We start from the raw sequence: 23,879 nt of genomic DNA on the forward strand, positions 1-23,879 counted from the left end.
GTTTGGTTGCAGCTGTGGCATCTCATTCCCTCCTCTCTTTTAATGATGCTTAACTCTTCTGCCTGTTGTAGATCGACATGTCAATTTTCCCTCCATGTTTTAATTGAGGATGTCCATTCTCGTTAAATTAATCATGAACATAACAGTATTACGTATCAATTTCTCAACTTCTCTTTCGCGTTTACATTTTCTGTGGAAATTCCCACCTCTTCATTGCCTTTTCTCTAATGTTAAACCTCTCCCTTTTTCTTCCCCCTTTCATTTCACTGCCACAGGCTATGGTGAGTAACACCAACACCATTTACTCTAGAAACATTTATGTTGTGAAGATATACTAGTTTCCTCCTCTCACCAGCAAAACACATCTTTCACTTCTAGTTTGCTGTAACTATTCAAAGGAACATTGCCAGACAGACTGTAATAAAACACACAGCCTCATATGCTACAATGAGATTTCTCTTGATAAAAAAAAGATATTGAGGTGGAACCTAAGAAAAATTGACCCCTCCTCACCTCTTCTGTCACTCAGTCCTTGGTTCAGAACTCCAGGAAGGCTGGCATCACCTCGGCCCTGACATCCAGCACCCTGCATAATGAAGAACTGGTCAGTATTAGTATCTCACATCATGCCAAAAGTTTTTCTATCATTTCTACATAAGCAAAGCAGCTTTTAACCCTGCTTGTGCTGCACTCCTCTCCTCTGTTCCCTTGTAGAAGAGTCACGTCTACAAGAAGACCCTCCAGGCCCTAATTTATCCTATTTCCTGCACCACACCGCACAATTTTGAGGTGTGGACAGCCACCACCCCCACGTACTGCTACGAGTGTGAGGGACTGCTGTGGGGCATTGCTCGTCAGGGCATGCGCTGCACTGAGTGTGGAGTGAAATGCCACGAGAAGTGCCAGGATCTACTCAATGCTGACTGTCTGCAAAGTAAGAGAAATGTGTACCGTTTTAGATACATTTGTCAATGTATTTCTAAAATATGTAGTTGTGTATTTATTGCTTGTCCTATATAAATGGCTTCACATAACCAATATGATCTGGAGATATACAATATAAAAAGATAAAACATAGATGCCACATTGAATTCATGTGGTGCAAGGAAAATAAGCTTAAAAGGAACATAAAATATTCACAGGAGACCATTTACTGTGTTTGTTTTGAATTTATTAATACCAGTAAACTATCTAGTCCATCTATTTCCTCTCATCGCTATTTGTCAGTGCCAAGCACAGAGTCATCCAGCCGGCCTCCTCCTCCTTCTCTTACTCCTACTTTCTGATTTTCCTTGTTTTCCTTGAGAGGATATTAAACGCCATTTGTCTTTTGTTGTCTTCCACCTCTCTTTTCCATCTTTTTTACTCGCATTTAATATCTCCGCCTCTCATTCATGAAATATAGCCAACTTTTTCAGCGCCCACACAGTTTTTTTCTCTGTTTCTCTGTATTCTAAATTGAATTCTCCAGTTTCAAAATTTTCAAAATTTCAAATATATTGCAGAAATCTGCATGTCCTCCATGCATTTATCAGTTCTGCTCTGTTACTGTTATCACCTAATAAATGTAGAGCCACTATACGTCTCTCATACATCTTCTAAATGCTACTTAAGTCTTGCTTGAAAAATATATTTTAATCTCAATGTGACTTCCTGGTTAAATAAAGGTCAAATACAATAAAAAAGCATACAGTATATAATTCTTTTCTTTCTCTCGCTAAACAGGAGCAGCAGAGAAGAGCTCCAAACACGGCGCGGAGGACCGAACCCAGAACATCATTATGGTTCTTAAAGACCGCATGAAGATCCGCGAGAGGAATAAGCCTGAGATCTTCGAACTTATTCAGGAAGTGTTCACTGTCGTCAAGTCCACTCACGTCACCCACATGAAGCAGATCAAGCAGAGCGTGCTCGATGGCACCTCTAAGTGGTCAGCAAAGATCAGCATCACAGGTAAGAAGGGAGTCTCATCCACTAAAGTAGTTTTGAATGAAGCTTGCCAACACTTTTAACATCAAACACGGAGGAGACGGCATGTCAGGTGTTTGTGTCTATAAAAAGAGACAAGCTGGTATTTGTAGGACAGTGGAGCAGAAGGTCAAATAAGTTAAGAGGCATCTGTTTGCATCCAAACACACAAACACACTCTGACCCGTTTGGCCCTATTTCTCTTCCTAGTGTTGTGTGCCCAGGGTTTACAAGCCAAGGATAAAACCGGCTCCAGTGATCCGTATGTCACCGTCCAGGTGGGAAAAACAAAAAAGAGGACCAAAACCATCTATGGCAACCTCAACCCTGTGTGGGAAGAGACATTCAACTTGTAAGTTGAGACCTTTAGGAGAGAATATGTGAAATTTGTGCTAGTTAGTGCTGCAAATAAAGATTATTTCCACAATCAATTAATTTGCTAATTATTATGATGAATTGTTTAGTCTCTAAAATGTCAATAACAGTGACATTTTCCAATTTCCCCGAACCCCAGGGGGTGTCAACAACAGTCCAAACTCAAAGCTACTCATTTTTCAGTGATATGAAACAGATAAAAAACGCAAATCCACACATTTGGGATGTAAATATTTGACATTATTTCATGATAAATGACTTAAACAATTAATTAGTTATCAGTTTTGTTGTTGTTTTGTTTCTTTGGTCTAAACCTTTCAGCTGTAGTTGACACAGTGGTGCAGTTGAAAATCTGCTTTCCGTTGATTAAATAAAATGTGTTAATAATTGTCTATGGCTGTTTTTTTTGTTTATACTTAAAGCATTTGATATTTAATGAATCTTGATAGTAATCCATCTGGTTTTCTTGAGCAGCTGTGAGTGTTTCTACTACAGTATGTCTGGTAACTGTGGCTGACTCGTTGCTTCTGTCTCTTTAGTGAATGTCACAACTCGTCAGACCGCATCAAGGTCCGAGTGTGGGATGAGGACGATGACATCAAATCTCGTGTGAAACAGAAGTTCAAACGGGAGTCAGACGACTTTCTCGGTCAAACTATCATCGAGGTCCGCACTCTGAGTGGAGAAATGGATGTGTGGTACAATCTGGGTAAGTTGCACCACATCGCATCATTTGAGTTTATAGTCCAAGTCAATTATACTGCGTTGATCCCACAGCTCGTAATTGCTCTGACTGACTTAACTTCAATGATTGAGATTCTTTTTTTCAGCGGTAAGTTCAATAACGGTTGCTGTGTATTTTGTGCTCTTCACAGACAAGCGTACAGACAAATCAGCTGTTTCCGGAGCGATCCGCATGCACATAAATGTAGAGATCAAGGGAGAGGAGACAGTCGCCCCGTATCACGTTCAGTACACCTGTTTGCATGAAGTAAGCTCTGTTTATGTGTGTTTGTGTGTGTGCAGAGGCAGAAAGTGCTGTGCTAAAAACAGTTTTTATACAGTTTTTGACTGAATACTTTTATTCTGCTCCTACATTTACTCATTACAGCTACTACTTTCTTTGTAGAATAGTGTCATACGTCACCTGCATAACATATAAATAATAAAAATAATAACTTTAAACTATCAAACCGTATAATATCCAGGCCTTCTAAAATATGAAAATTCTTCCAGCAGATTAATGCATAGATGTATTTTTACTTTTGACATTGCCAACACTTCTGTCTGTGGTTAATCTGCAGTCAATGTGCAGAGGTCACTTCAGTGCTGTAACAATATGCACAGTAATATACAGACCATGGCCATGAGCCTATACATATATACACGTATATGTCTGTATTATATGTGGACATGTACACTGCATGCTAATGTTAGATTGGGCCAATGAATTAAAATTATTAGTGCAGGAATATTTGCATCACTACTTTTAATTTAGAATTATAACACACTGCTGTATGTGTATGTGTGTAAGTCATCTCAATGAGCCATAACAAACACTCACTTAACTTACTTGACTGATGTAAAGTTACATAATGGATCGGTTCCAAATTCAACTCAAGTTAATATTACTTGAAGTTTGCTTTGCGAAGACATTTCTCTCTACTCTGGCACTCACCCTGCTGATTGATTGTAGACCAATCACAGCCTTGCATGGACTCATTACTCAGCCCATTACTTAGCAGAGCATATTAGCTGAACCTTAAGTGAGAAATGACCACACTGTTACTGCCACACAAGTGGCCATAAACCATGTAGCCGGCTCAGAACATTTTACAGCAGCATTTATGCTTTATGGCCAAGAAAGCACATTGTGTTGGGTCATACTGCAGTTTAATGGCTGTTTATGTTGCACAGCCATTTAAAGATAAACAGATCAAGAGGTTGTAATCTGCTCTGTCTTTGTGCACTGAAACATATAACCAATCATCTCAAGCTTTGGTTACAGCTGAGAGAGATGTATGAATGATTAGCAAAGCTCCTTAAGGATAGAATTAAGGAAAATATGAACATGCATTCTTGTAGTGACACATATTCAAACAAACATGCACACACTCTGTATCAGCTATCACAAAGGTCATGGCTACTCCTGTCTACAGCCTCCCTAAACTTAAATATATCCCTAATCACTTCTAAATCACTATTTTGAATCTATAGACTTTATTTTCTCTGTTTGTCTTTATCTTCTCTGTACATCTCTCTTGCTCGCTCTCATCTTCTTTCGTTTTCCTCTCGGTAGAACCTTTTCCACTATGTGACAGATATTCAGAATAACGGTGTGGTGAAGATCCCTGATGCCAAAGGGGATGATGCTTGGAAAGTGTACTTTGAAGAGACTCCACAAGAGATTGTTGATGAGTTTGCCATGCGTTATGGAGTGGAGTCCATCTATCAAGCCATGACGTATGTTCCGGTCTTGAAAACCTCTAGAACCTCTGTCACTTATTTAAAACAACACCCAGTGATTTGCATGCAATGTTTTGTGTTTCATGCATCTAACTCTCTATAAATGTCTGGATACATGTTTGTTTTTCTTTTACAGTCATTTTGCCTGCCTGTCGTCGAAGTATATGTGCCCAGGTGTGCCTGCAGTGATGAGTACCCTGCTGGCCAACATCAATGCCTACTACGCTCACACCACCCAAGCAACTAACAACGTCTCTGCCTCTGACCGCTTTGCTGCTTCTAACTTTGGGGTGAGTCATCATAATCTACAAATGCAATCGGTGCCACAGCTTTGTTTATTGAATAAAATAACATTTAGTAGTATTTATTTGTTAAAACCTGACATACCTGCTAAATAAATATTCCTGTGACCTCTAACAATGAAACATGTTGAAAAAACACAATATAATCATTTCTAGTAATTAAGAAGTTTAGCGTGTCTTTTCCATGTTTTTTTTTTGGGGGGGGGGTTTGGTCATTTTTGCCTTTATTTGATAGAGGATAGTAAGGTGGCAGACAGGAAACAGGGGGAGAGACATGGGTATGACATGCAAAACAAAAATTGAACAGGCTGAAAGCTAACCATTGATGTTGCAGTTATGTGGTCGTAACCAATTGGCTACCAGGGCTCTAACCCTAACCCTCTTCTACATGTTAAACAATGTAAATTAATATATATCTGTTACCACATATGTTGTAATGTCCACAGAAAGAACGATTTGTGAAGCTTCTAGACCAGCTGCACAACTCTCTGAGGATTGATCTTTCCATGTACAGGGTAAGACTGCTCTCCATCTCACTGTTTAGATAGATAAGAGATTAAGATTAAAATGGGCTTCATTGTCTCTAAAAAGGACATTTGTTTCCACAGAGTGCGTTATGTGTGCCTCCAGAACATAGATACATTACATACATTCACATAAAATATAAGTACTTAAAAAACACCAGACTGTCATCTCAGTAGAACATACACTCATATATTATCTTGGAGACATTAATAATAGATGACAAACGATTATATCAATACTGACCCACCTCCGCTCATTACTAACCACAACTCTGCTGTATTTTCTTTCTTGCACTTCTCTTTCTTCTCATCTCTCTCTTTGTGAGAAACAGTGAAACAAAACAGACTGATGTGTTAATTAGAGAGACAGATCCTCTGAAACACGCACAGGCACATTCAGGAAACACTGCACACCCACACGAACAAGTGTAAGGAATCAGTGGCAGTAGAAATTATGCTGGATCTTTCCCACAGAGAACAAACACACATAGGACAAAGATGTATGTCATATCATGTGTTGTAGTTCACTGTGTATGTTTTTGTTTTGTCTGGCTGCAGAACAATTTCCCAGCCAGCAGCCCTGAGAGGCTGCAGGACCTCAAGTCCACAGTGGACCTCCTCACCAGTATCACCTTCTTCAGAATGAAGGTACCGTCTCTTTCCTCTTTCATCCTTCAGAGCTTTTTCAATTTTCTTTCTTGACTGACATGTTGCTCACTGTATTCCACATATAGGAAGAGTCACAATTCATCCACAATGTATTTTTCAGAGGTTTTAACTGCAGGAAACTAACTAGAATTAAAAAAGCATTGTTTTGTTTTGCTTTTATATATATATGTAAACATTACTTTGTCTTTATTATCAAGTTGAACATGAAGACAACTCTCAAGTGCCACATTTTAACTGTCTCTCTCTTTTGTGTGTGCGTGTGTTCAGGTCCAAGAGCTTCAGTCTCCACCCAGAGCCAGTCAGGTAGTGAAGGATTGTGTCAAAGCCTGTCTCAACTCCACCTACGAGTACATCTTTAATAATTGTCATGAGCTGTACAGCCGCGAGTATCAGACAGACCCGGTAAGAAGCAGCATGATTCTCAGTGTCTGTGAGTGTCTATGTGTCTCCTTCATTTTTTATCCCTCTTCAAATTTTCAAATTTGCATGTTTTCTTAGCATAACCACAGTCAAACTTTTTTGCAGTGTGTTTTAAAAGGTTTACAGTGCAAGTTTAGTAATAACAAGGGACAACATAATGTAGTATAATATTTAAATTTTTTCCAAACAAATAAATGATCATATAAAAATCAAAAAGAGGTGACACATTTTTCACTTTCCACTCTGTATTGTCTGTGCCGTGCTAAATAACATGAATGCATTTATGTCACATGCTCAATGGCTGATGTATTTTTCCTTTTGGTATAATTTGCACTCTCTCTCTCTCATGCTCTTATTCTCTGAACTGTTGCAATACATGTTTTGATCCATGTTTCTTTAAAGGAAATGTGTAAAAATGATGTAAACCAGCAGAAATAAGCCTGGTAAATCACTGCCTCACTATCAAACCTATTGAAAGCACTGACTTTGTAATCATTTTAGTACTTGGCTAGTAGTTTTCTACATGAATTGTAATTATAACTGGAGGTTTCCTTCACTGGTCCTTGATTAATCAGATTGCTTGACAAAAAATATCCTTCGGAGGGAAAAAAAGGCTTTTTGAATGTTATTACAGTAGTGCGCACCCTCTTTGCTTGATTTAGGAATTGTCCCCAGTGATGTGTAAAATGCACTGTGGCACTTTAGTGTGTGTGTGTGTGTGTGGGTGTGTGGGTGTGGGTGTGGGTGTGTGGGTGTGTGGTGAGTCCCCGTCATCTTCTCAGTCTGAGTAGGCCAGGCTTCTCCATCCATCGCTCCTGCACAGGATTTCAGCAGGGATTTATAGAACATGCTTTGAGTCCTCATTAAAGTACCAGCCACATTCAGAGTCCCTCGTGAATTTCAAATAAGCATTTTCCCTTTGAATAAAACATTTCATCCGTAGGGACGTTGCTATATTTTGTTGAAATCTCTGCAAGATCATTCTTCACTTTTCAACCCCTGTGTTGTTTGGCTTAGTGTTTTTTTTTCTTCCAGCAAAGCTTCAGCTGTTTCAAAGAAGTCGTCCAGACAGTTGACATTCTGAGTCTGTTTAAAGCTGTTTGAGAGGCAAATGTTGTTTATTTATGAGTTGTTAGATTTAACACAGTCTAGTGTGCCAAGTATAGGAAATCGATTAGTAGAACTTACAGTAAAAATGTATGTGGTCACACAATTATAAGGACTATACTACTTTTCAAAAGTTTGGTTACCGTACCCAAAATGTGCTGTTTGGCCTAAAATTTATATTATGATGGTTAGGAAAATCTTTTGGACATGTAGACATGGTTAAGCTTGAGTGGCCAGCAGGGAAAACTGCCAAATAAAAGTGTTTGTAGAGTTTTGTTGTGATTCTAGTTATGTCACTGCTTTTACAGGCCAAACAGGGTGCAGTGCCTCCAGAGGAGCAGGGACCGAGCATTAAGAATCTGGACTATTGGTCCAAACTCATTACACTTATTGTCTCCATCATTGAGGAGGACAAGAACTCTTACACCCCTTGCCTAAACCAGTATGTACCCCTTAACTCTCCATTAAGTCCTGTTTATTTCTCATCTGTATATTCTCTATTTTTCACTTCACGACTTTCAAATTTGATCTCATTTCCGTTTAATGACATTTTAAATGTTCCCTTTATTTTTTTTCCTCAGTTTTTTTATTACCTCTAAAATTACATGTCCAGGTTGTTATTTGCTTGCTCATTTTCACACACTGTTCCTCTCTAAATGCATACAAACCCTTCTCCTTCTCTTCTTCATCAAGATTTCCCCAGGAACTCAATGTGGGTAAAATCAGTGCTGAAGTGATGTGGAACCTGTTTGCTCAGGATATGAAGTATGCAATGGAGGGTGAGTGCAAATCAATTATATATACGGAGAAATAAAGCTGCAAAGGGAATTTTGGTGATTTAAACAGTATTTGCACTAATGACCAAAAGCACAGAGATACACAAAACAAAATAAAGCAGTTCAGCATATCTCATAATGATATTAAGGGGGCTGAATGGATCTTTTACTGCTTGTATTGGTTTATTATAGAATAGGAAAACTTCAAACTTAATTATCATCTGCCCATGTGCTCAGTGTTGATGAGACTTAATTGAAGAACCACAAGTAAACATTTTTGCTTATATTGATTGAGATTTTCATTATTGTGTCGTGCATATGAATATGCCAAGCCCACATGGGCTTACAAGATACCACAAATTCATACATGCCAGGGTTAAAGTACAGTATACGCCTTTTCAAATAACAACGACAAAGACCAACAAGATTAAAGGATAAAATAAGGTAATGGATGCTTCCTTCATAATCAGGTCAACATTATCCAGCATAAATAATCAATAGAGATATGAAAATAATAATAAAATAAAAATAATAATAACAATAATAATGATCAGCCAAAGTATTAATTGAACAGTCCATCTTGCCTTCTTTTCCAGGCTTTTGCCACAAAACTTGCAAGCGTGAATACATCACAATTAAATAGATTGTTCATCAGAATGCCAAAATATTTCAGGATTCAGGTTGGAACATTAACTCTTTTAAATCATCATACTGTGGACAGTACAAAAGAAAGTAGGTCTCACTTTCCATTTCATATGTGGTAAGCCACATCCACTGACGATGTTGGAAGATTGTTATTATTAACTATGTGTTATAAATATAAATATCAATATCACAGTTTCAGGACATTATCCACCGTAAAACCACAACTTTTTACACCTTGGCTTTTGTACGGATCAAACAAATTTAATATTCTGTGTTAATTAGTGAACTTTAGAGGTGACGATAGGCAGATTTTTATTTAGCCCCTAAACAGAGCAAGGTTATCTTTTTCCCTCAGCTACTAGTCTTTATGCTAAGCTTAGCTTATTATCTCCCGCTCCAAGTGCTGTAGCGTACTGATCCTGTACAGATCTGATAGTTGATTGTGTGTTGGCCCTTGCACACAGCCAGCAGATATCAGAGGATATTTTACAACTGATTGATTTTTAAAAGGGTGACAAAGTTTGGTATTGATGAATGACAAAACTGAGAAAGTGTCAGCGAGAACTTTCCAAATTATGCAAAGTCTAAAGGGTCACATTGAATTTTTCAGTTTGATAAATATTTGTATTTTGTAATGGTTGTGAGCTGGCCTGCATTTATGCAGAACGCACGTTTACTTAAGCTTTTGATTATTTTCAGCAAGTCTCAGGACTCTCTGTATGTACAATGGACCTGTGGTAATTGCAGGTAGACACAGTTGAAATAGCCTGGGAGTGATGGCTTTTAACTAATTATGCATTTATCTGCTGTCACCTTTTTTTTCTCAGAACATGAAAAAAATCGCTTGTGCAAGAGCGCAGATTACATGAACCTGCACTTCAAGGTAAAGTGGCTGTACAACGAGTACTGCAAAGACCTGCCTTTCTTCAAGAGCAGAGTGCCTGAATATCCGGCGTGAGTTGCAACTGTTTTGTTTTGCAAACTCAAACATACACTTCTATGCACATACTGAAAACTGTAAATAAAAATAATGGAATAAAAATAATCTTCCTCTTGTGTAATTTTGGATTCGTAGTTTGTAAACATAAAAAAATGTTGTTTTTCTGCTCTCCGTAGGTGGTTTGAGCCATTTGTCATCCAGTGGCTGGACGAGAATGAAGAAGTCTCTCGGGACTTTCTGCATGGTGCTTTGGAGAGAGACAAGAAAGATGGGGTAAAAGTTTTCAGGTCTTCTTATCTCCCTTTCACTCTCCTGGAACTGCTGAGTCACTTGTTGTTTTTCAGGCAGAATTACTGTAATCCATCCTTTGTACTTCCTCTGTCACACTCAAAGTTATCAGCCAAAGTTTTATCCTCCTTCCCGCTCTGCCTCCCACACGTCCCCCTGTCTCTCCTGCATTCTTCAAAGGCTCCTCGTCAACAATAGAGGCACGGACAAAGTGGCGCAGATGTTGACTCAAAGCAGAAAGTGTGTTTGGGGCTAAGAGGATGTTTCAGTCAAAGTGCGCCGTCATATGAAGAGATTCTTCTGAAGTTTAAAGAGCCTCGGTTGAGACATGCACGTATTTAAGGAGGGAGATAACTGTGACAGCAGGATATTGTGAATTAATGGCCTTATTCCAGAGTTTTGCCTGTAGGAAAGCTTTCCTCACCTCATTACCCAGACTCCCTGGAGGAGCACCTACACACTCACCTCCAGCCAATTAGGGAACAGGCGCTAACCAGCAGCCAATTACAAAGAGATAGACAGGAGAGCTCCCATCTGTCACTGGATGACTATGTAACAGGCTGTAAGGCTGGTTGACTTTAGGAAGTCCAGGGCTCTGTACATGCGGTGAAAAGTATCAAAGGCCGAGTTTAATAGCATCTAATGGTCAGTCTGTGTGGTCTCTGGTGCCCGGAGGTCTCATCTTTCTAGACTCCCTTGAATCCCAGCTGCTACTCCTACACATCCCTTTCTCTCACACTTTCTCGTGCCTTTTTCCCTTTTATTTCATTCCCTATTTTTTAACCTTTCGCACATCTTTTTCGGCCCTACAGTTCCAGGTCACATCAGAACATGCTCTGTTTTCCTGTTCGGTGGTGGACGTGTTTTCTCAGCTCAATCAGAGCTTTGAGATCATCAGGAAGCTGGAGTGTCCAGATCCACAGATTGTAGGACACTATATGAAACGATTCGCTAAGGTAGGTTTAGTTAAATTGTAATTTGTAGTCAAATCATGCCCTTACAAAATCAACACACAACAAAAAATTCCTTTAAAGCAGATTTTTTACATGTAGCAACATAATTCTGAGACTGAAATGCAACGTTGCTCTCTCGTTTCCCTCTCCAGACCATCAGCAATGTACTTCTGTCATATGCTGATATCATCTCCAAGTGTTTTGCCAACTATGTCACCATGGAGAAAGTGGTGAGTGTCCAAAGACATGATGAACCAGTGTGGGTTTTTCATAGGGGTCAGCTGGGCTCAGTAAATAGTTTTATGTGTAACTGAAACTGTTTTATCTCAGTTTCAGTTAAACTGTTAAACTGCTAGACAAAATGTTCTGCTCAGTTTATGTTTTTTGTGAACATGTTTCTTTGAACCTTTACCATCAAGAAGGCTGATGCATTTGGACATGTTTTAATGAGTTTTGGATGTTTTAAAAACACATCTCACCCTCAGCCCTGCATCCTGATCAACAACATCCAACAGCTGAGAGTTCAGCTTGAGAAGATGTTTGAAGCAATGGGTGGAAAAGATGTGAGTGATTACCAACCCTCAATCAGTATTGTGCACTTAGCTTAGCTTTCTTATGTCACATGAGTGTAGTCCAGTCTCCTCAGTCCAAATGTGTCCATCAGGATCATTATTACACCATAACTTCACTGCTCCATCCTTCCAACATGCTCTCTTTGTGTTTCCTTGTATGTGTTCAGCTGTGTATAGAGGCCAGCGACATCCTGAAAGACTTGCAGGTTAAACTCAATAATGTCATGGATGATCTCAGCAGGGTCTTTGCTGTCAGGTAGAAACACACCCACACATTCATACACAAAGATGTATTCCGATCTACATCTCTGCACTGCGACTGAAGCTTAGACAGACTGAGAGACTGAGATGTCATTAAAAGCCTCTGACTTTTCCTCTTTAGTTTCCAGCCTCACATTGAGGAGAACGTGAAGCAGATGGGAGATATCTTGGCTCAGGTGAAAGGAACCTCAAATGTGGGCAACGCCAGCAGTGTGGCCCAGGATGCTGACAACGTCCTGCAACCTATCATGGAGTTCCTGGACAGCAAGTGAGTCAGGCTGATGTTTTAGTGGAGTGTAAAGTTGACAGTTTAGTTTTTGGAGGCATTTCATTATTTAACCTGCTTATCCAGGTGTAGGCAAACTCATAGATGTTTGTTTTGTCTCTGCATGCAAGACAAAACAGTTGTTAGCATCATTTAGGTCAGTATGTAGATGTCTGTGCAGCTCTGCTCTAAAGTAGGAAACCCTCTGACACTTCATGTTTTGTGGCCTGTTGTAGTTAAATATATACAACATCATACTTCCAACACTTATTAATTTGATTTTCACCTGCCATGGCTGTGTTAAAGTAAGCAGGGGATGAATAAGATATTTGATGCAATCAAATGTCTGTTAATAGTGATATTAAGAATACATACAAGACATCATTTATTGTAGTTAGACCAGTGTTCCACATTTTGAGAAATGTAACGCAACTTACAGCTGTTATTTAAATTTCGTTATACAAAAGTTAATAACAATACAAAGAGACACAAGAAAGGCTTAACAGGGCATTCATGAACTTGTCTGACTCTTGGTGATTAGGAAAAGTAATGAAATCCCCCAAAACCTGAGCTTTTATGATTTTTTTTTTCATCTTTTCATGTGCATATTGGGATGTCTAGCATCCACCTGTTTCTGCTCTATCTTCAGTTCTATTTATTATTACATTTCTTCTTCACGAGAACAGCGTCTGTCTCCTTCTGTTGCGTATCATTCATCTCTCCTTCCTTTCTTCTGCCTCCCCCTCCTGCCAGCCTGTCTTTATTTGCTAAGATCTGTGAGAAGACTGTGCTGAAACGTGTGTTGAAGGAATTGTGGAAGCTGGTTATGAACACCATGGAGAAGACCATCGTGCTGCCGCCACTCACAGACCAAACGGTGAGAGCGAACAAACCTGCGGATGCACACAGACATTTAAATGCACACACAGTTAATGATCAAGCACTCATGTTAAAGCTGGTTTTGCCTGCTGCACCTGAAAAGAGTGACAGGCATATTTTATATGCTCTGGTGATGACTGCAGCATAAGGTAGACTGAGGAAAACTTGATTTACATAACATGTAAGACACATATGCCCACATACACAAAAACATACACACACACACACACACACATACACAAACACACACAAACACACACACACACCTCCAACTGCCAAGGCAGCATCAAAAGAAAAAGAGGAGGAGGCGGAGAACGAGGAAAGGGAATACAACAGCAGACATTTTGTGTGCGTGTTGCGATTCAAGGTGGCCTTCTCATAAACAAATGAAGATCGAACTGCTTTTGCATCACGTCAACATGGCATCCTGTCCACTCCTCAGCCCCCCACGCACATTATATTCAACATTGCCCACCACTGCTTTCATTCATCCAAGCAATCAAGGTGAAACCCTTAAAGGAAAACACCACTGAAAAATTGAGAAAAAAAAGGAGTGCACCATATCATTCTAACACCAGCTCATGGCTGCTCTCCAGTATGTCAGCCAACAATTACTCTGAGAGATTCCTGATTTATGAGTAACTCGAAACCAGAATGGCAGAAAAAAATGTTTTTTGCCCAAAAAGGATCTGGCCCCCTCCCAAAGAAAGCATCATACATTATGGAAAGCAGCCTCTTGTTTTCTTTTGTTTTGGATATATGTGTTCTTATTTGTGTTTGGTTATAAACAAAAGAGCCTCATATCACTGTTAAGAGGGAGAGGACTAATCTGTGTTTACTGTGTAAAGCGCTAACCAGTATGACCAGTTCTGGTTAAACCTCTGGAGCGTTTATCCAATAAGAAGAGACACATGACCAAAGGTAATAGAACATAATGAGCGATCATCTCTAGAATAGCAATTTCCTAATTTGGAATTGCTGTTAAAAGCTGAAACATTTATTTTTCTGTAATTCAAGAGTATTTCTCTAGTAATAAAGTCATTCAGCTGGTCAGTTTTCTACCTGTGCTTAGTCCCGGCTTTAGACAGGTGTCAATTGGTTCGACGCCCCTTCAGCCCTGGGGCCCAAACTAGTGTTTTTTATTGATGTGGGGCTCTTTGCAGCTTGACTGACCCTTCTCTCTGGTTGTTGTTGTGATTACTATTACATCCTGCTCCCACCGCTCTTCCTCCACAGATGATTGTAAGTACAGCACTCCTGCGTGTATGTCTGTCTGTCCGTCTACGGTGGTTGGGTCTCTGCTATATGTGGCTGCGATCTCCCCTGTTTTTTACCCCACATCACACCCCTTCTCCCTCCTCCACAGCCTCACCTCTCTGATCTGTGCCATCTCTTTTTCATCCTGTTCTTTTCCTCTCTTCCTCTCCTACAACTCTGTCTCTCTTTCGAGAAGACAGAAGCATGGTGCATTCCTGACCGGTTCTGATAGGTCCCACCCTCGACAATCAATGCTCCCCCCCCCCCCCCCCCCCCCTTCTTCCTGAACGCTCTCCTCAAACAGGAAGTGGTACTCCTCTCTTGCGCCTGGTGTTGCCTTGTTTCTTCTCATGCATTGTGTCCTTTTTACTGAGACTCTGGTGGGGTGACTCTGATCTCTCAGTGGCTTGGTATCCAGTGTCCTGCCCCACCTCCAGCCCGCCCTTTTTCCCTCCTTCTGACCCTCCTCCCTCCCCCCACTGTCCACACCTTTCCCACCTGTTTGAACTGTGTCCTGCCCCTCCTCCCTCCCAGTGTGGGTTTGTTGCTTGCATCTGATCTATTTCAACACTGCAGTCTTCTCTCAGTATACTGTACAACACTATACTGTACTGTATGTCTCTCTGCAGACCTGTCATGTTGGTCTGTCTTGGTTTGGTTTCATGTTCTGTTACTTTTATTAAAAGAGGTGATTGATTGAGGTTGATGTTCAATATATATATTCAATGAAGGACTAATGTAGTCTGCAAAAATGATCTTAATGCCTTAAAGCTCTATGTGATGATGTACTCATCGGGAACTACCAACCTTTCATCTTTACATCTGTAGAGTCATTTAGCTCATTGTAAGACTCTTAAGAGTTGGCTATTTTGCTCTGTGGTGTACTGGTTAGTATACTGGTATAAAATGTAATGCAACACAGGAGCAGGTGTGTCTTTTTTCATTCATAATGAAAAAATGCAATGTGTGTTTTTGGTCTTCCATGATCTGCAAAGGTTATATTGTCCAGTGTCATCAAAACTGTAACAGACTTCAGTTATGAGTTGTGACCTTCTGTCCAAGCGATCACATAGAGCTTTAATGTATTGAACTCTATACTGTATTGATTTTTTAATGATTTAAACTTGAGTTTTCCTGTAAAGAAATTGCTCAGAAATATATTTTTGCTTTCTTGCTGAGAGTTAGATAAGACAATGGAGCATAGATATGGTACAGAGTCAGAGCTGGGAACTGATTAGCTTAGCTTAGCATGCAGATTGGAGGCAGAGGAATCCAGCTAGCCTGCCTTGTTACAAAGTTCAAATATGCTTGTCAGCAGCCAACGCTCCAAAGCACTGATTACGTATCTCGTTTCTCCATTTCTGTTTGCATGCAGATTAAACAAACAATATATCATGTGCTACTTTATCAAATTCAGGGGTGATAGAAGACAAATGTATTGAACTTTGGACAGATATGACTGCTGTTTCCCTGTTTCCAGTATGTATGCTAAGCTAAGCTAATCATCTCCCCACTCTGGCTCAGTATGTAACGCACAGACATGAAGTTGGTATCAATCTTCGCATCTAACTCTTGACAAGAGTAAATAAGTATAAAATACAGAACTATTTCTTTAAATTAATAAGGTATATTTTTATTTTAAAAATAATGATAATTTTACTCACAATGACGTGAACTAATTACAAATGTCCCATTAATGACAGTTGCAATGAAAACAGCTGTCAGATTTCTGAACACATTTGATCAACATCCATTAACTCCGGTCATCATGTCTGATATTCTGCAATGTCAACCAGCAATTTGCTGAACTTTGTTTTGATTATTTTTTCATATTGTTTTATGCCAAAGCAGAAAATCTGTTGTTGCTTTGGAGAACAAGGTAATTGAAAGAAGATGATATCTCTGGCAGTGATGAGTGTCCCCAAATTAAGCTTATATGTTGCAAAGCAACACATGTTTTGAATGTGTGTTCTCATCTATCCAATGAGAGTGAACTCAGACTGCAGGGACTTACCACTACTTGAAATATTAACCACATGCTCTCTTTCCAGGGGAGGCTGAAGAGTGCTTCTCACAGTGATGTAAGGACTAAACCCATTTAGATCAATGTGTCTTGTCTTTCTCCTCTGTCTTCTCTTCGTGTCTCCGTCTCTCTCCCTCAGCTCCCCAGTCGAACAAAGCAGTGGAAATATTGATTTTTCACTTTTGTTTTTACACAACATTCCTCTATAAGGCTGTTTATATGCTGTGAAAGTGCCCCTGTCAGACACTGTAGCGGCGCAGTAGCAGCCTGCACTTCCAGCCTCACCACAGGTCATATACATTTATGCAGACATTTTCGGCTCATGCGCACCACAAACCGCAAGTCAAGGGGTTCAACCATCAGTGAATCTCACTTGGATTTCAAAAGCAACTCGTTGTTTCTGTTACATCTCAGAAGGAAAAAAATCGGCTCTATTTTCCAGCTGCAAGCAGCAGTGCAAGTAGAAGCAGATGAGATTTGTGAGGCGGTATAATCCAAATATGTTGACACTTTGACTTATGGTTTGCGGTGCATTACAGATACTGACATCTGCACATAGGGTCAGAAAATCTGGCATGCAGTCGTTCCTTTCATCACATTAGAACCTGCTATAAAAGGCACAACTATCTACCTTATTTTCTGAAAGTTTAACATAGTGTACTCTCATAAGACCCTGTCAGGCATTGCTTACCTAACTGAATGATCTGTAATGCAGGCTAAAGAGTACACACAAGAGTTTCAAGAGTGAACACTGTTGTAAGTTTTATAACGTGAATCTCCAACGCACAAAAACTCATTTATGCGTTTTGTTTTTATTTTCTGGTGTTGTTGTGATGATGTTGGCAGGAATATTAAAACTTTTATAGGTTTTAGCCACATACAATACTTCGTAAAACCCTATTTCATGTCTGAGGCTTTAACTTATTTGAAAGTACAGTTAGTGGCACATATAGTCACATACAAGAGTAATGCATTAGGGGACTTCCAGCAAATAAGTGTGTCCACCACAGTGTGAGTGCAACTTGCGTGTGTGTTCATGAGTGCACGAGTATGTCTACCTGTCTTGCCCTCACTGTGAGCTGAGACACTTTTTCCTCTCTTTGTACTGAAATGTCTCACTGTGTGTTTGTGTGTGTTTGGAGTGTAATGTTTTGAAATGAATAATACACAGATAAGTGCGATAACAGCACTTGAAGGAAAAAAGCACCTTGACATCTGTAAAGCGGGTTAGAGTGATTGTTTATGAAAGTGTGTGTCAGAAACGTCGCTGTCCTCTGTGTGACACTAAGCTGTTTAGCGCTGTCCCCGTATTGTCATGATAATAACAATGCTACCCTCTCTCCACCTTTCTTCTGACTCTTTCTGTCGCTCCCTCTCTTTTCTGTCTCTTCCAGGGCACTCAGCTCATCTTTAATGCTGCCAAGGAGCTGGGACAGCTGTCCAAACTGAAGGTACAATATGTTTGTTTTTTTACACTAGTTGGCACTGGGAGACTCTCATCGCTCGGAAAATATGAGATGGGCAAAAGAGTGGATAAATTGGTCATTTTGGTTTGTCATCTGCAGGAGCACATGGTTCGTGAGGAGGCCAAAGCGCTCACACCTAAGCAGTGTGCTGTGATCGAGCTGGCCCTGGATACCATCAAGGTACTGTTGTATAAACAGATTGTGAACAGGTATGACTGTTGGAAAGCTGTAAATTACAGTTTAAAGGTCAAATTTCATGACAGACATTTCAGCACAGAAAGACACTTTTAAGGCTTTACAGCTCTGTGATTTAAGAAAAGTTATGAAGAAGATTTAAGACAGGTTAGGAAAGTGGATTCTAAATATTTAATTAATACATCAGTGCTCTGGTTGAGCTGTTAAGACACTGAATTTCTATCAGCTCCAACTACAGAGACAGAAATCATTCGTAGCAAAGCCAGATTCATATGAAAACATCTGAATTCATTTACTCCCCTAAGAACAAAAGCATTCCCAGGAAGTTAACGTCAGACATTACAGGAGTTCATTCTGTCGGATATCTTTAATTACTCAAGCCCTTCCTTCTTTAAGAATCTTTTGCAGTGGGACATTAGTTAACAGCTTTTTTCTGTTTTGTCTTTGCTGTCTTTGTGTATGTTAGCAATATTTCCATGCTGGTGGTGTGGGTTTGAAGAAGACTTTCCTGGAAAAGAGTCCTGATCTCCAGTCTCTGCACTATGCCCTGTCCCTCTACACGCAGGCTACAGACAAACTCATTAAGACCTTTGTCCAGTCACAGAACGCACAAGGTAACCTCATGTTTTTCACTCTCCTCGCCATTCTTTTTCTGTTTCATTTTTCGCACTAACTCTTTATTTGCTAAATGTGGTCTAATGTTACTTAATTCTGTAAACTCTACTAAGACCAACATTTTGCTGTATGTGCTAAGCATGCTCAGAGAAGCTACTCTACTCTAGTGTTCCCTGCTCCTCTGTTGATGTTAGGTTTTCCCAAATGCCACGCTCTATATCCTGAAAATATCTGACATGCTTTGTAGAGCATAAAGTCACGGCTGCAGCAGAACAATATTTTTTATCCTTTACTCTGAAATGCTGAGTCTCCTGGTAGCCAGCCTGCAGAAAGTCAGAGACTATTCTTTACATGATCTGACAGCTATTTGCAATGGAAAAAAATAAACATCCTCCCTGTCTTCTCTCTCGCTCTCTGATTTCATTGCTCAGCCGCTGTCCCACCATCAGACGGCTACATAACAGTCATCATCTTTGTGAAAGCGCTGCTGCTGACACACTGTCCCTAAGCTCCGCTGGTAGAAAAGCCATTACAGTGGATGATCATTCAAATTTTAATTTGTATTTGGAGCATACCTAAGTAGATTTAGAGCAGTAGATCTGTGTGAGATGTTGCAGGAGTATCCTTAAGTAGAAATAACAGTGCATCTATTAGGGTGTCTCTCATCTTTAGGGACAAGACTTATAAATGTTGGTCTGTTTTTCTACTCTGCTATTCTTACCTCTGCAAACTTCATATTTCTACGTGTCTCTCCTTTCTCTGTCTACTCCCTCCTCTTGCCCCGTCTGTGGGCCAGTGTTCGGCGGGAAGGGGATTAGGTTCACCACTAGTGAGGATGTTTACCCAGACAAGGGTATGTGGCACTCAGGTCCAGAGCTTGAGACATTCAGGACTATCAGAAAGCCTTTAGACCAAAGCCCAACTCCCTCCACCCTTCCACCCCCACCCACACCATATGCATCCTGAAACTCCCCCTGCCTGCTCAAACTCATCCCAACAGACAAATGCAATGCACAGACTTGAACATACTGCCTCTCTTTTTCTCTTTATCTCTGCCTTCGTCTGTCTTCTCCTTAAATGCACACACACATGCCCACCACGACAATACAAACATATACTTGATGCATTCATGCATGCAATGTACACACTGATGTCTGTATGTATGAAACTGCACTGAATACATACGCCACAGACTGTATGTATGAGCAGATACTAAAGCATGATGTGCGGACATCAGACGAAAAGAATAGAAAAGGAATTAAAGTGTGGAGGAATCCTGATCGGGCATGACGTCGCCGCGAGAGGCCTGAGGGCCAAGCGTGTGTGTGTACACGTGGGCGAGAGTGAATGACTGACTGAGCAGGGTCAATGTGACTAAGTAACACTGTCCTTAAGCACAGTGTATTGTCCATCTCCAGCGGGAAACACAGAGAGGAAATACCCCCACCACCACCACTGACATTACCACCCCTCGCTGATGAAGAGGAGAGGCATTATTATGAAGATGTTGGCTCAGTTTGTCTGGGAGGGCCTCCTGTCCTTGCCTGCTCTATCATCACACAGTCGCGCACACAAACACAAATACACGCACACACACACATACAAAACCACAGCTCCCACGTGCAGCCCTGCTCTCCCTACAGCAGCAATGAGAAAAGGGTGCTCGACTCACCCTCCTCTCAGATTGAGCCAATCAGAAACTGTCCCTCGGGTCAGGTGACCTGATTTCTGTCACTTCAGATCAGCATCAGAAGATTTGATTCTTTCTCACAAACACACTGAATTTGATGCTGGACAAGGTCTAGCACACTCAGTCCTCTCAGACTGACAACAGCAGTATATAAAAAGATTACTGCTCCAGTAGGAGTTGCAGAATGTTTTGCATACAACAAGTAGATGATTAGAACAGATGAATAACCAATCTTTATGGACTTCAACTGAATGAAGACTTTGTACAGTTGAAGATGTCATCCTTAGATACTGCATGTTGTGAGCTGCATTATGTGCAGCTGAAATAATAAAGGGTCATTTGTGAACGCGCAGTGAACACACACCACGCTATGCTTTGGCAAGATCACAATACAAGTTTTTTTCATTTCTATTCTGGTGATGATTTTTTCAATATGGACCTCTGATTGCTATATTTATTGAAGAAGAAGCGCCTGTGTTTTCTTGGCAACCTCACACTGCTGCCTCCCAGCCAGCAAAGTTTCTTTCTCATCTTTTATGGACGTCCTCCATAGAGAAGATGAGGCCAGATGGATGACTGCTGCTCTCTTTGGTCCTGCTGGCAGCGAGACCAACAATCCCATAATGCTCCCTGGAGAGATGCACAGAGCTGCGTGCCAGGAACACTCTGCCGTCTAACTCCCACAGACACCTTGTTTAGTGGGTGGCTGGTTGGAAACACACACACACACATACACGGGCTGCTGGTTACCGCCACAGAGATACCGTTGACAGAGTGAAGACACTAATTAAAACATTGAAATTTAATGTCCATCTGTCACTGTATCATCCTGGAATTGTGTTTGGATTGCAACTACTTGTTCAAATGCAGCGCAAAACCACACGGACACACAGAAGAAAGATTGGACCACCATCTCCCTCCCAGACAAAAGTGTTGGAGCCTGAGTGGAGCTCAGTCTTCTTCTCCCAAAAATCTAAACTTAGGCCCAGAACCAGAGTTAGCTATATTGGGTTTACAGTGGACCACCTCAAATCTGTTTGATGTTTGGGGTTGAAAATGCAAACACGAACCTTTGACTTGAAGCATGTGCATTTATACTTAACTTTATTAGAGATTCGAATTCATATTTAACGTTGACAAGTAAAAAAAAAAAGAAGGTGGTTATGTAGGTATCAGTCGTGTCGTCCTTCACCAACAGATCTGAGAGGCTGAACTGCTTCTCTCTCCTCTCTCCTGAGCTCCTTCCCCTTTCTTTTCCTCCCTCCCTCTTACCATGCTTGGGTAAAAGTCTTTACCAAGGAATGGGTGTGTCCACTTGTCTTAAATCCATCTGAGCATGTCCTGACCTGACTGGTGTCGGGGGAACCACACTGTCCTCTCTAGCTTCTCTCTTACTGCCTCTTACTAACCACCCTGCATCCCAGCAGACACCGTGCGTATGAGTGGGCACAAATTACTGTCCTCACTGGATCCAAATTCTTAGTTCTTAATTGCTGAACTCCAGTCAGTCTGTAATCACAATGCAATACGTCTTACAGAGTCTTACAGTGCCACTCATAGCCGCCTTGTCTGATCGTCTCCTTCCAGACCACAACATGCACACAAGCAAATCGCTATGCTTTATTTCAAGTCCTGCTGGTACACAGTGATTATTTTAGTATGATGAAAATGTTCAGTTTTCACATAGACAAGGTTGGAGCCAAGTCCATTTCGATATTTCGCTTCTAAAAACTGAAATGGGATTGGTCTGTAACTTTGTTTTTCTATCAGAGTGAGGAGCAGGCTTGGATCAGAGGGCACAGTGGCTTGTGTTGGTGTTTGGTCTGTGACAGGAGCACAAAGATTCGATATTTTCATATTAAAGGGCGTTAACATGGTCCCTCACTCTCTGTCCTGTCAGGCTCTGGGGTGGACGATGCTGTAGGAGAGGTGTCCATCCATGTGGAGATTTTCACTCACCCCAACACTGGAGAGCACAAAGTCACAGTGAAAGGTAAAGAAGTGTGTTTTTTTGGGGGGTTTTTTTACTCTGGAAATTGAGTAAACATGTTCATTCCTCTCCAAGGTCCATTCACTAACTGTGATACAGAGCTTTCAACTGTATCACACAGTCTTCAGCGGAAAGAGTTTACACAGTTGTCATGGAGATAGTCTTAAAATTCTATGGTGAAATAAAGCTCTTTTAGCTCGCTTTTCAGCAAAACCATCTCTGTGACCGCTAAGGAAAGTGCTGATGAAGACAGGCTGATATGGTTTAAAACTCCAGAAAAAGATAGTAAATGGACTTTTTATGTCTGAAAACAGACCTGAGATGATCTAACAGAAACAAATAAGTAGGACGTCACATAGATGTACAACATTTCCACAATAGGGCACCTACAACTGCTTTTCAGCTGCCAAAAAATATGACTCATTGGTAAAATAACTGGAAATGTGGCCTGAGGGACAACCAGTATTTTCTCTCCTCTGTTCCACATTTTCACACATTGTCTCCACACAAATCCCTCTCTCTCTCACCCACCCACCCACTCCTTCCCACCTTCTCTTTCTGTGTCTCAGTGGTGGCTGCCAACGACCTGAGGTGGCAGACGCAGGGAATATTCCGGCCATTTGTGGAGGTCTATATCATCGGGCCTCATCTCAGTGACAAGAAGAGGAAGTACGCCACCAAGTCGAAGAACAACAGCTGGGCTCCCAAATACAATGAAACCTTCACTTTGTGAGTGATATTAATGATACCGATTGGTTGTTTCTTTTTGAGGTTGTTGAAAATTACCACAAGGAGGTTTTTGTATAACTTCTCTCTCCTCTTCACCGCAGCACCCTGAGCAACGAGGTGGGTCCTGAGTGCTACGAGCTGCAGGTGTGTGTCAAGGACTACTGCTTCGCCCGGGAGGACCGCACCGTGGGCATGGCTGTCCTGCAGCTGAAGGACATGGCCTCCAAAGGCAGCGTAGCCTGCTGGCTGCCGCTGGGCAAACGCATCCACATGGACGAGACAGGCCTCACTGTGCTGCGCATCCTCTCCCAGCGCAACAATGACGATGTGGCCAAGGAATTTGTCAAGCTCAAGTCCGACCAGCGCTCCGCAGAGGAGGGCCGCAGCTAAGAGGCAAAGTTTAAAGCAACCTGCCTGAAGCTCAATCAGGTGTTGCCAACTATTTGCCCTGGAGCTCTCCTGAGCCACTGCTAGCCACTGCCCTGATGATCCAGTGTTGCAAAA

The 23,879-nt window shown here is 41.0% G+C and overlaps 1 protein-coding gene across 1 annotated transcript in view; it reads left to right on the forward strand.

Moving 5' to 3' along the window:
* The window catches only part of unc13a (unc-13 homolog A (C. elegans)), a 39,503-nt gene extending 15,738 nt beyond the window's left edge, over nucleotides 1-23,765 (forward strand). The window contains exons 15-45 of the mRNA XM_062423554.1: nucleotides 276-281; nucleotides 530-604; nucleotides 715-934; nucleotides 1,726-1,953; nucleotides 2,179-2,320; nucleotides 2,883-3,052; nucleotides 3,219-3,334; nucleotides 4,643-4,806; nucleotides 4,946-5,099; nucleotides 5,558-5,626; nucleotides 6,194-6,283; nucleotides 6,572-6,706; nucleotides 8,140-8,273; nucleotides 8,525-8,610; nucleotides 10,080-10,206; nucleotides 10,369-10,465; nucleotides 11,293-11,436; nucleotides 11,586-11,696; nucleotides 11,919-11,996; nucleotides 12,173-12,261; nucleotides 12,388-12,534; nucleotides 13,285-13,408; nucleotides 14,647-14,652; nucleotides 16,719-16,748; nucleotides 18,085-18,141; nucleotides 18,256-18,336; nucleotides 18,818-18,965; nucleotides 19,763-19,819; nucleotides 22,557-22,649; nucleotides 23,216-23,375; nucleotides 23,477-23,765. Coding sequence (XP_062279538.1) covers nucleotides 276-281; nucleotides 530-604; nucleotides 715-934; nucleotides 1,726-1,953; nucleotides 2,179-2,320; nucleotides 2,883-3,052; nucleotides 3,219-3,334; nucleotides 4,643-4,806; nucleotides 4,946-5,099; nucleotides 5,558-5,626; nucleotides 6,194-6,283; nucleotides 6,572-6,706; nucleotides 8,140-8,273; nucleotides 8,525-8,610; nucleotides 10,080-10,206; nucleotides 10,369-10,465; nucleotides 11,293-11,436; nucleotides 11,586-11,696; nucleotides 11,919-11,996; nucleotides 12,173-12,261; nucleotides 12,388-12,534; nucleotides 13,285-13,408; nucleotides 14,647-14,652; nucleotides 16,719-16,748; nucleotides 18,085-18,141; nucleotides 18,256-18,336; nucleotides 18,818-18,965; nucleotides 19,763-19,819; nucleotides 22,557-22,649; nucleotides 23,216-23,375; nucleotides 23,477-23,765 — 3,627 coding nt within the window. The remainder of the gene's footprint in view (nucleotides 1-275; nucleotides 282-529; nucleotides 605-714; nucleotides 935-1,725; nucleotides 1,954-2,178; nucleotides 2,321-2,882; nucleotides 3,053-3,218; nucleotides 3,335-4,642; nucleotides 4,807-4,945; nucleotides 5,100-5,557; nucleotides 5,627-6,193; nucleotides 6,284-6,571; nucleotides 6,707-8,139; nucleotides 8,274-8,524; nucleotides 8,611-10,079; nucleotides 10,207-10,368; nucleotides 10,466-11,292; nucleotides 11,437-11,585; nucleotides 11,697-11,918; nucleotides 11,997-12,172; nucleotides 12,262-12,387; nucleotides 12,535-13,284; nucleotides 13,409-14,646; nucleotides 14,653-16,718; nucleotides 16,749-18,084; nucleotides 18,142-18,255; nucleotides 18,337-18,817; nucleotides 18,966-19,762; nucleotides 19,820-22,556; nucleotides 22,650-23,215; nucleotides 23,376-23,476) is intronic.
* Nucleotides 23,766-23,879: the final 114 nt, after the last annotated feature.

The sequence above is a fragment of the Scomber scombrus genome, chromosome 8 (genome assembly GCF_963691925.1).
Source record: "Scomber scombrus chromosome 8, fScoSco1.1, whole genome shotgun sequence".
In the NCBI taxonomy this organism is placed as follows: Eukaryota; Metazoa; Chordata; class Actinopteri; order Scombriformes; family Scombridae; genus Scomber; species Scomber scombrus.